The 12,892-nt window shown below is 36.6% G+C and overlaps 1 protein-coding gene across 1 annotated transcript; it reads right to left on the bottom strand.

Annotated features, from left to right (window-relative positions):
• Positions 1-275: 275 nt before the first annotated feature.
• On the bottom strand, positions 276-773 carry LOC106314582 (uncharacterized mitochondrial protein AtMg00240-like). Its single transcript, XM_013752437.1, has one exon. It carries the CDS (start codon positions 771-773, stop codon positions 276-278), a length of 498 nt encoding a protein of 165 aa, XP_013607891.1.
• Between the last annotated feature and the right edge of the window lie 12,119 nt (positions 774-12,892).

Genomic DNA, 12,892 nt, shown 5'->3' with positions numbered 1-12,892 from the left:
TTTACTAAACCAATTAATATACATCAATAACCAATATTCCCCCTCAAGATGGAGCATATATGTTAATGAACTCCATCTTGCTCAAGAGATGCCGGAAGGGATTAGGATAGAGAGGTTTAGTAAGTATATCGGCCAACTGATTTTCTGAACGGACATGAAGTGTTTTGATGTGACCACGTTTAACCTTCTCACGAACAATGTGGCAATCACGTTCCATATGCTTGGTCCGTTCATGAAACACGGAGTTGTTGGCAATGTGAATAGCTGCCATGTTATCACAGTACAGAGGAGTTGCTGCAGAGGTGTACCCAAAGATCTTCAAGGAGAAATCGATACCACATGGTCTTGCGAACAACATCAGCCATCGCACGGTATTCGGACTCAGCAGATGAGTGGGAGACAGTGTCCTGTTTGTTTGATTTCCAACCAACGAGAGAGGTCCCAACAAACATACCAAAACCAGAAACACTCCTTCTCGTATCAGAACAAGAGCCCCAATCAGCATCAGCAAATACAGATAGCTTCATATCAGATTGAGCAGAGTAAAATAGGCCTTGACCAACAGTGCCCTTAAGATAATGAAGCACTTTATAAGCGGCTTGAAGATGAGGTTGGCGGGGAGATGCAGTAAACTGACATAATTTGTGCTCTGCATAAGTTATATCTGGCCGTGTGAATGTGAGATAAAGCAACTTCCCAACAAGGCGACGATATAACTCAATATTTTGTAGTAAATCTCCATCTTCTAAAGTAAGCTTGATGCTAGGGTCCATTGGAATAGAAGCAGGCTTGCAACCAAGTAGTCATGTCTCAGTTAACAGATCCAAAATGTATTTCCGTTGACACAGAGTGATCCCCGCTGAAGATCGAGCTATCTCTAGTCCAAGAAAGTAACGTAGAGTACCTAGATCACGAAGCTTGAAAGAACATTGTAAGGCTGCCTTAAGGAGATCAGTGGCCTTATTACAACTGCTGGCAATAATGATGTCGTCGACATAAACCAAGACGGCCATGTAGACATCTCCAGACTTCTTAAGAAAGAGAGTGTGATCGCCAGATGATGTTGTGAAACCCAACTGAAGGAGAGCATCAGTGAACTTAAGAAACCACTGGCGTGATGCTTGTTTCAAGCCATATAGAGACTTCTTGAGCTTGCATACAGCATTGAGAGGAAAGGATTCCCCCTGTTTTGGAGAGTATCCGGGAAGAAGAGTCATGTATATCTCTTCGTCCAAATCACCATTCAAGAACGCATTAGAGATGTCTAACTGAGAAAGAAACCATCCTTTTGCTGCAGCAACATCGATCAACAACTTAACAGTGGCTAACCTGGCTCTGATGCCATATTAGTGATGAGCCTAACTCACACCCAAAAGCTAGCTCAAGAGTGGAGGTTTACCCATACACTTATATATTGCCCAAAGATCACATCATTAAACGATGTGGGACATCTAATAGCCCCTCTCGAGATGTGGATGGGAAACGGTCCAATCGGAAACAGCCCAAGTCCAACATCTCGGACATACCACAACAAGATGGGCCATTTGTACATGCTACATAGGTAGGAAACTGTTTATGTGGGAAATCATCTGCTGGGCTTTTACCATGGGCTCTGATACCATATTAGTTAAACAAGGTTTGAACAGAAATTACTTTTGAGCTCAACAATGGTGGAAGAAGAGACTCGAGAGAAGATAAAATAAGGAAACTTTCTGTTAGCTTTATTGAATGAGCTGTAATGTGAATATAAATAATTAACCTGATGACTATACCGGAACAAACCGGGTATTTACACATTTACTAAACCAATTAATATACATCAATAACCAATAGAGGTCCCTCTGGTTGTGTCCACTGGTTATAATTGTAGTCAGAGTTGAAACCTCTGCTGTAATGATCAACCGGCCAAGTTAGTCTTTGATTCAGGGAAAAAGTCATGTTCAGGAAAGTGATTGGTTGCGTGTGAAGCAACATGTACGGAGCTCTGACTGCGTTTTTGTCCTCTGGAACCAGGTTGGCTCGCAGAGGAGGAAACAACTTCCGTTGAAGGTTCCAAACGTGTGATGTTGCTGCTCCTGACAGGAACCAACCTCTGCTAATAAACTTGGTGGTTCTGCCGTATCAGACACGTTTCTTCTAAGATTCAAAAGTGACTTGATCCTCTCCTCTAGATCTCCAATATGGAACACTCTGATTCTAGTTTGTGACAAGATAACGCATCTAATGCCGGCTCTTAGGTATCTAATCTGTTTGTCTGTCTGTCTATGGCAGCAACCTGTAAAGTCTGCGTTCTCTGCAGACTCCTTTGTAATCCTCAATGAGTCATTTATAATAGCAGAAACAGGATGGAACTTATAGACCATACCAAAGGAGTATATTTAGTTAACTGCCTTGAGACGATGACCAGTCTTTAATTAAGAGGTTTTGAATGAAACCTGTTCATAAAAGTTCAATACTATGCTTAGAGAGATTCACAATAGTGGGAGAGAGTAAAGAAGAAGGAATCACCACCTGTCCAGCCCTAGAAACTGGCAAAGATCAGGACATACAATTTGCCAATAAGAGTTTTCTAGTAAGCCTAAAAGGTCACTGGTCTCTAGCCAACAGTGAAACCAGTGGCTCAAGTTCACCTCTCAGCTTAATGCTGTATTCTCTCCCTCTCTCCTTCTCCATTATTGACTTGATTCTCTCTGCAAAGCCCTCAAACTCTTCGAGAAGGCTTTTAGTTGAATCGAAATGCCTTTGGATCTCCTTAATTATATATGCTCTATAGCATTTATTTTATTTGCAGCATGTTTGTATCTCAAGTTGAAGAAGCAATACCAGGAATATCCTCAACTGAGGTGGACGCACGGAAAGATAAGCATTTTGTCAAGTGGTTAAAATCACATATATATATATATATATCTCATTTTAACAGTGATGCTATAAGATAATTTTAACGGTGATGTTTTTTTGTAGGTTGCGTATGACGATCCATATTACTCCGTATGGTTTCACGATTTGGTCCAAGGTCCAGTAGCAAAGGTCACCACTTCACCTATGTATTTCACACGAGGTTTTACCTTTCACACATACGAGTATGGGAGACATCGGGCAACAAGTAACTACGGAATATGTGTGAAAGGTGAAACAGACTTTTACGGGATCTTGCAGGTGATTATTGAAGTCGAATTTTTGGGGTTATTGAAGGTAAAATGCGTCTTCTTCAAATGTGAATGGTTCGACCCGTTGTGAACCAAGGTGCTCGGGTTAACAAATTTGGTGATGTGGATGTCAATTATGGGAGAAGATACAACAAGTTCGAGCCTTTCATCCTAGCTTCTCAAGCCGTGCAAGTTAGCTTCCTTCCATCCCCTCGCTTTCGAAGTTCTGGGATAAACTGGTTAGCTGTTATAAAAATTACACCTCGTGGACGAATTGTTGCTGGAAAAGAACCACCTTTGCAAGAAAAAGGCACTATCAATGAAGTTGATGTACCTGATCAACAACTTAATGAGATCCTTCTGATCAATCCGGAAAACCAACAATATGAAGATCTTCCGGAAGATGTGACAGATGAAGCACGTGAAGACGAGTTCGATGGAAGCGACGATGATCATTGTACTGATCTTGATGAGAACGAAAATGATTCAGAATGATGTAATCTATGTAACAAATGTTGTTTTTCTTTTCATTATCTCATTTTAATGTATGTGTAACAAATGTTGTTTTTCTTTTTCATTTTTGCATTTTAATGTATATGTAACTTATGTTGTTTTATATAATATGTTTTCTTTTGGTTTAAAAATATTAATTTGGAGTTTAGGTTTTAAACTGGATAAAGAGATAAAGAGGAAGAAGATGTAAAGAAGAAGATGGTGTTATAAGATAAGTGACTTTGGTGTTTAGGTTTTCAGGTTTCGGGGTTTAGGGTTAAGCCTCGTAAAGTCGTCGTTAACAAAAATACGGGCCTGGTAAATTCGTCATAAATGAAAAAAGCATGAGCGTTCCACGAGAATTCGTCGTAACTTTTCCACGTAAATTCGTTGTAAAGTTAAAAACACGGACCTCGTAAATTCGTCGTAAATGAAAAAAACAGGTCTGGTAATTTCGTCAAAACTGAAAAAACGCGGGCTTGGTAACTTCGTCGTAACGACGACTTTAGGAGGAATGCCTTTTCTTATATATAGGCGACGCCTCAAAACGGGTCTGGTAATTTCGTCATAACTGAAAAACGCGGGCTTGGTAACTTTGTCGTAACTTTACGACGACTTTACGAGGCTTGGTAACTTCGTCGTAACTTTACAAGTTTAGTTTTAGGTGGTTAGTATTTGTTTAGTTTTAGGTGGTTTGTATAGGTAATTAGTTTAAGTGGATAGTATTGGTAATTAGTTTAGATGATTAGTTAGGTATCAGAATAATATTTTTAAATTATGTCGTTAATGATAAAACAAACTGTAATTTCTTTAAAAAAATTTAGATGAGTCCTAGAAGAAAGCCAGTTGCACCTGCTTACTCTCAGATGTTTCATGATGGTGTCGGGACATCTTCTTCCGGTCCATCATATTCCGAGGCAGTTCCGGACTCTCAGACATCTCAGAGAGTTGCTTGGAATCCTCCTCCTCATGCACCTCATATGCCTCCACCACCTCCTCCTCCAGCCGCTGCACCTCAGCCTGTCCCAGCAGGTGCAGTTCATCCAGATTTGTGTGTGCCTCCATCTGCCCCATACGCGAGATATACAGTGGAGGATTTTCTCGCCCCGCCTGGACGAGAGGGCTTGGATGTTCTGGATCCCGATTGACCGCCAGGAACTTATTGGTAATTTTTTTTTAGTACATTAAAATTTTATTTTTTTAACAATTAGGTTCTCTTTTCAGGTTTGGGGCCAACAACCTTGTTGGCCGGAGCGTGTCGGAGACGATCAAGGGCTACTACGACAGAGCCTACCCAAATTGGAGCAAGACTCCAGACCACATTAAGAAGACTTCGTTTAAATGTTTTGCGGTAATATATTTTTAAAAAAATCTAATTAAATATTTATATCTAATTTAATATTTATTTTAATTTTTCAAATTTTTGTTTGTTTCAGCAAATGTGGCTGTGGTCCTTGGGAATCACCGAGAGGGTGAAGAAGGAGTTTGTTGCAAAGGCAAAGACCCGCCTTTGCAATACTGTCTCCGATTGGAAGGACAAGTGGGAGATCTACGGTTATGACGGAAAGCCCACCGAGCTCAGGAAGGAAGTATGGGATGATCTCATCGCCTTTTGGAAGCTACACTCTTCGATCCGTAAGGCCAACTCGTGCTCCGCTTCCCGAAGAACGAAGAACAAAGATGGTCATTTGCCCATAATTCACATAACCGGACAAAAACCTCACGTCGGAATCCATCTAGAAGCTGTAAGTTGTTTCTCATATTTATTTTGAAATTTTTAATTAATTTAAATTTTAATATTTAATTTTATTTAATTTTTTTGTTTGTAGTATTAGAAGACGGGAGTCTTACCATCTCTGTCTGATCTATTCAAGATGACTCACACCACATCAGACGGGATTTTTGTGGATCCGGCATCCGAGAAACTCTTCTACGCAGTGGCTTCTCGGGTTGAAGAGCGGGAGACGGAATTAACCCAGCAGTGTTCCGATGGAATACCCGTCAAACTGACCACCGAAGAGGTCAACAGGATCTTCGAAGAGATAAAACTTTATAAATTTATTTAAATAAATTTAACTATTTAATAAAATTTAACTATATTAACATTTTATAGGTGACTCCTAGAAAGAAGGGACGGACAGTGGGCATAGGTTCTGTTAATGAAGTTGCTAAGGCAAGTTTGTCATACGCTTCGAGACGGGATGAAGAGAACTCTCTGATGAGAGCTCGGATGGATAGCCAGCAGGATCGTTTAGACTCTCTTGAGGATCTTCTTGACGTGATGGCGGTGGGAAACCCGACTATGCAGCGAGCACTAAATGAGAGATGAGCAGCTCTTGGCATGCCAACACGGAATCCCGAAGATGCGGATCCAGACCGTTCTCAACTGAGCACCACCACCGACTACTTCGACAATATGTAGTAGTTTTTTTATTTGTTTCATTTTGTATTATGAGTTTAAATATTATGTTATGACTTTTAAATAGTTTTTAAAAATATGTTTTCATTTTCATATTTCATTTTATATTTAAAATTTTTAAAATTTCGAATTTAAATAATATTTTTATTTTAATTTAATATTAAATGGTAAGAAACTATGCAAATTCATTGTAAACTTTACATGGAATTTACAAAGAAATCTTCGCAACATTGCCGTAACGTTTACGTGGAGCTTACATGGGCAGCATTGTAAAACCCTCGTAAATGTTACATGGAGTTTACATCGAAATAATACGACTACTTTACATCGAAATAATACGAGTACTTTACATCAAAATTTTACGTCTCATTTACGACGAAATGTTTCCTTCCGTTTTACGAGGAAAGCATTCCTCGTAAACGTTACCACATGTTTACGACGAAACCTCCGTTACGACGAACGTTTAACGACGAAACGGTTTTCGATGTTAATTCGTCGTAACACCCTTTTACGACGAATATACAAGGAATATTTCGCTCGTAAAAAATATGTTTTCTTGTAGTGATACTTTAAGTGATAGTTAGATAGAACTAAATGTATGATTGTTATTAGGGACGAAGCTTTTTATAATGGGGTCACTAGTTTTAAAATTTAATATATGGTGTTTGCAAGTTTGAGAAGAAGCTTTGGAAAATACTTTATTTAAATTTCACCTATCACGTTGTAGTACTTATGGATTTAGGGGTTTAACACATAAAATCGAAAAAAGGTGGATCAATAACATATTATAATCAAAACAATAATTGTGTGAAAAAAAAAAGTATAGCTCATTTAAATTCAAAAAACATAGTTGCATAATAAAATAAATTGAAGGTTATTTAACCCTCTAAATTGTAAAGGCTGTTCGAGATGTGACCAGCACGTGAGACTTGCTGGTGGTTCGTTCCTGGAAGTTTCTTCTCCTCTTCAAGGTCGTCTAATGCAGAGCACTCATGGCGGCGAAGGTGGTGACACTCACATGCTTATATTTCTTCCTCTAGAAGAATAATAAACTAAGCCTAGACGGTTACAGTGATTCAGTATCCTCGAAACAGAGATCACCTCATCGAGCTGTAACAAAACCGAGTACGACACATTTATGTAGAAATAGATTTTCAACGTCCTCTTTCAGTAATGAAAGACGATTCTCAAGAACGTGTGTGCTCTGCTAAATGCATGAAAGTAGGTATGGAGAAAAAGGTTATTTCACTAACACTTGGCATCGTACTAAAGTTTTATCGCTTTGTCGTCTCTACGGATTTTTCGACTTAATGGCGATAGATCAGATTGGTTCCCGTTTTTAACAGAAATGTATAGACGAATAATGAATCTTTATTGATGCTATGATTATATTGAGAGGATTGATAAATCAACTAATCGAACTTGAAACTGAAGGTTTATCACGTAAAATTATTTGTCGAGAAAAGTATAAATGGTATTAAGTTTTTTTAAAGGAATGTTAGTTTGAACGCATTAAATTCATAGTTTTGGTGAAAAACATTCTCTGAATGACACTTAAGCGTTTTACTAAATAATTGCTGCAACAAATTATCTAACCAAACACTCCTTAGATTCTACTCACCCCTCCAAAACCTTTCTTGATCCCCTCACGTGACAGTTCTCCGCGATCCATAGTCCTGCCCAGGGGCGGATCTACAGTGTAAAGTACGGGGACACGTGCCCCCTACTAAATAATATAAATTATTTTGTTAGACGGGACCATGGTGATATCTGTAGGTCAAATGGTAAAGGTGCCCCCTATCAATCCTCGACATGGTTCGATTGACTTCTTGTTTTTTATATTGTTTGCATTTTTATTTTGGTTTACATTTCTGACTTTTTGTCCTATCACATTTTCATCGTTTATTGTAGCCATTTAATTGCACTTCACCTAAGTTTACTTTATTATTAATAACTTAATTTTGTTTCTATTAACATACTTGTTTCTTTGGCTTATATATTTGACTTTCCCTATTTCTTTTATTCTATTTTCATTTATAGATATCATTTAAAAAAATATATTATTTATATTAAAATAGTAAACAATTCATTTACTTTGTGAATAATATTTTAGAGTATTTATTTATGATATAGTGACATGTAAGGTATTGTAATACATATGTAAAATTAAATAATACATTATATATGTATGTATGTTTAACTAGTTTTGATTTGAAAATTTTATAATTTTGATTAAAAAAATTTTTAGAATATTTTTAAAAATGTTAAAATTTTTATAAAACCTTTTATGAGTTGTACAAAATTACTATATATATTATTTAATTTTCAAATAATAATATTTTATTAATAGTTTTAATATCTATTAATATTTTATAAAAATAAAAAATAATTTTTTTTATTAATAATTTAATATTATAAAATATATTTATTGTGTGCCCCCGTCAAATAATTTTTCTGGATCCGCGCCACTGGTTACTTAGATCCATGTTTTTTTGTTTAGATGAATAATATTTAATTAGTGTCATTTAGAGATCCGAACTTGATTATACCAAAATCTGGATTACAGTTGTTTGGTTTTGTTTTTATTTTCAAGTTTTATTTCTAACTTCACGTTTATTATTTAGATTTTTAGTTACTGAAGCTCCGGTAAGAAAATTTCTTTAGAGAAAAAGAAAAATAATACTTTTAGGTGTGACATTTTTAAACTACTCTTAATTTATCTTATCATTTTTGTCATACATAACTAAGAAAGGATTCGAGTGAGACAATGGAAAAAGACCACAATTGATCGATGCACATCCAGTGTCGTCGATCGATACAGAAGAGAAGCCTCGACGATTGAAGATTAGATCAATCGATGTACATCCTGTACCATCGCTCGATGTCGAGACGCGGAAGCACGATTTGGTTCCAGCCGACTTTAAATCCAAGACTTTATCAAATTATAAGATTACCCCTGACGAGTTTTTAATCTAATAGATATATACTTGCCTAAGTGTTAGGTGGCAAGAGAGTTTTTGGCCACCTTTGTATTCTTTTTTTCAGCAGAGAGTTTTAGGAGAGAAGATCATAGAGAAATTTGTGATTGGAACTTCGTTGATTTATCTATTCTATTCTATGCAGTTTTTATTTATATTTTGTGTCATGAATTGCTTAGCTATGTCTGAGTAATTTTTCCTGTTAGATTCAGGGTTCAAATAGGTTAGAAGAATTAGCCCCAACTATAGATTTCTAAGTTGTGGTATTCATTGATTGATTATTCCTAATTCTTGTTCTAGATTAGCTAACTAGAATATTGAACCTAGGAATCTGCATGAGTCAAGCATCCTTGACCATCCAGTCCTGAAACTAATCTATCATACTAGACAACTGGAAAAAGGCTACCGCTGAACTAGAAAGCTAGTGAGCATTATCAACTTACGCCTAAGGCTTAACTAAAAGCATCGATCGATATCGTCTTCTGACAATCGATCAATATTTGTGAATGTGTATCGATCGATATCTCTATAGGACCATCGATCAAAACTTTCTTGTGATCAATAAACGACATTTTAGATCCAAGATCTAGTTAGTTAACTAGTGAAACATTGCCATCGCTAATCACTGTGTCTAAGGGGTTGAGCTCTAATATATCATGCATGCAACTGATAGGCATCTATAGGATTATAATCTCCAACGCCTGAATCGAAACCTTGCATCTAATACCTTTCCAATAAGTTACACCCCCAATCATCTTGTTAGTCGAGCAATATACTTGCTCAATTAGGATTGCTATTTACATTTAAACCAGAAAACAACAAACACTTAGAATTAATAAATTAATAGATTTAATAGGTTCCCTAGCTTCTTGTGGATTCGATCCTTAAGTACTACAATTGAACCTCTTATTTGAGAGAGTAATTCACTCCTTAAGGTAATTTGAGTGGTATCAATGCTCATTTAGTGGAATGGATTGCTTACCCAAAAGCGAACTTGGAAATTCTGGAAGTGATGTAGCTCTCTTGGAGGTCAAGGATGTGTGGTATTAAACTGTACACAACCTCAAGATGGCTGGAATAACACAATAAACTTTTGTATACATGAAATTTTGAGTTATTAAGAGCTAAAAACCTAAAGAAAGCTATTGCTTGTTGCTTTATCTATCTAGGCTGATAGTACTGTTGTCGATTTGAGCCAATTGGTATTCTCACGTTTTCCTTAGCTTGTCCGCTTACGGATCATTCCACCGAATTGAACCGAGTAGTTATTCAGTTCTGCTTTCGGTTCTGTCCGGTCCAAAAAAAACAAGCGTGCCAAATTTTGGTCATTTGTATCTTTTGGTTAATTTCGGATTAAGTTGTAATTAAGATTTTGGTTCAGTTTGATAAATTTTGTTACTTGGTCTATAGCTTAACTGATCAGTTTTCAAATCCGAACTGAATGCTGACTAGAAAGATGTTGTTGACCGGTTTTGTGCCACGGACCCGAATGCAAACTGAATTGGCTAAACTTCAGTTCGGTTCAACCAAATCGGTTTGGTTTTTACGTACATGTCTAGTTAGGAGAACTAAATTTGTGAAAAGAAACACCTTTTGCCAATCTTTTGGACTTATACTTCAGAATGTGGAAGCACATGAATCCAACTCGTGATGGTAGACATTTCCCAATTAGATGACAAAATTCTGTATTGAGATTGAACTAATGTTTTACTTTTATAACAAAAATAATTGTGTTAATATATAAGACTGGTGCTATTAGACATTTCTTCACTAGATGACAAAACTCTTTTTGAGATTAAAACAAATGTTTATATTTTTGTAACAAAAGAATGTTTGTTAAAATATAAATTCGGTTTAATAGACGTTGTGAAATGTGGGTGCATGTCTGAGTCCACTAGCAAAAGCCAGAAAAGTCACAAACAGTAGACTTTGAATTTTCTTGGAAGGTGACGCAGCGTACAATAGGGAGAATAAACGGTCGATCTAAGAACTTTAGGATTCTTTGAAACTTTTTTTTTGGATCGATCAAAAATTTTGTTCGATAATTTATTGAGACCAACTTTCTGAGAGAGGAATTTAATCAAATCACCACGAAGTATAAAAGTCAAAGCTCTAAAGTATAATTCAAAGTGTGTCTAAGACAAAACTTTTTAGACTTGTTTATATAGCTACTCCCTTTGACAAGCCATAAGGGAATAGGAAATTTAGGCCTAAAGTAATAAGGAAAAAATAGAATATCATTATCTTAAAAGAAATAAAACGGAAAACCAATTCCTCAAAGACAAAAGGAAACATATTTGAATCTGATGTTATTTACGTTGGCGCCATTGACATCAGAAGGTGATTACAAAAAGTCAAATATAAGAATAGTATGTCCTTTAACATCTTTTGAACTACAAACAAATATGGGATACAATTAAACCTCTACAATATTATTAGCTTTGCAAACTATTAATTTATTTTTAAAAAAAACAATTGGCCTGAAAACTTAATCGAAAAACCATTTTTCTTGAATAATTCATTAAATTATTAATTTATCAAATAGTAACTTATAATATTATATATATATATGTATACTATTTTTTTGGCTATAGCAAATCATCCTAGTATAAATTAAATGGATATCAGATATTCTCTGGTTTGACGAATCGGAAACACCTAGATAGAGACGTTCTTGTTTCGGTCTGTAATGGAGCTCTTGAGACGTTCATGAGAAGATCTCACCAAGTCTTCACATCTTCAAAACTCCAAAGAAGAAAGTTTTAGGGATTCTTCTTCTTCTTCCTCGAATGTAAACGGATGGGCAGGGGTGTTTACGACTACATTAGCAGTTCCCAACAATAGGAAGTTAATGCCGAAAGCTCTTGAAGATCCAGACTTTGGTTCTTGTCAAGCCAAAAAAACTACGGGACCATGTAGAAAACGTTCTTGTGAATGAAGCCTTTGTTGTTAACTGAGGTCACTACAGGCCAATCGCTATTTTGATGAAAACGCTGCGACTGGTTAAAAGTGCATTTGGTAACGCTCGTTATGCGACTAATCGCGTTTGCGTTAGGGTTTCATCGAGCTCTCGGGATTGCTCCTCTGCCGCAGCGACTCCTTCCAACAACTGGTGATCTGCAGGCCGGTTTGTCGTCGTCTCGTCTGGCCGTGGCCACCGCAGCTTCCATCACGAGCCGTCTCCTCCGCGTCCAAGTCGTCAGAATTGATGTTCGTGCCATCACGGCCGCTTTGCTCAGTTCGGTCCCGAAGAGCAGGCTTGGGTCGAGCAGTCCGGGTTACGACCATCAAGCGCTCCATCTCTCCCGGTGCACTCTTCTTTTTCTTTTGCATATTTGGTCCCTTTGTTCTGAGAGTCTTCGACCCTGGCCCCTAAACTTTCATTTGGTATATAGTTTCCCACGTTTTTGGCCCAAAACTTCTGATTGCGTACTCCAAGCCCCTGTGTATGCAAATTGTACATATGCAACTCCTAATGACACCTAAATGCAATATTTAAGCACTAAAATGATTTAATTAGATGCCTAATAATGTACAAAACTAGATTTTGACCCGCGCTAAAAAAACGCGGATTTGTTTGTTTTTGTTTTATTAGTAAAAATCTGATTTACAAATTACCATTATTTTTGTTTTGAGCCACATAACAATTGAGTTTTTACGTTTTTATCATTTGTTTTTTTTTTTCTCTTCAAAATATGGTATTTGTTCGAAATATGGTAGTTGTTCTATAATAAATTTTGAGTTTTAAGATTTGTTTTCATATCTAGATTCATGATTGAACCTACAATTCAAAACATAAAAGAATGTATAGCATAAGGTGCTAGCCCACACCTAGTATGATATATTAATTAAACTTA

Source organism: Brassica oleracea, chromosome C9 (genome assembly GCF_000695525.1).
Source record: "Brassica oleracea var. oleracea cultivar TO1000 chromosome C9, BOL, whole genome shotgun sequence".
Lineage (NCBI taxonomy): Eukaryota > Viridiplantae > Streptophyta > Magnoliopsida > Brassicales > Brassicaceae > Brassica > Brassica oleracea.
The sequence above is the reverse complement of the archived record's forward strand: the minus strand, read 5'-3'. Positions and strand labels throughout refer to the sequence as shown.

Excerpts from the sequence above, each read along its gene's own strand:
- LOC106314582 (XM_013752437.1), bottom strand. The coding sequence starts at position 773 with ATGGACCCTAGCATCAAGCTTACTTTAGAAGATGGAGATTTACTACAA.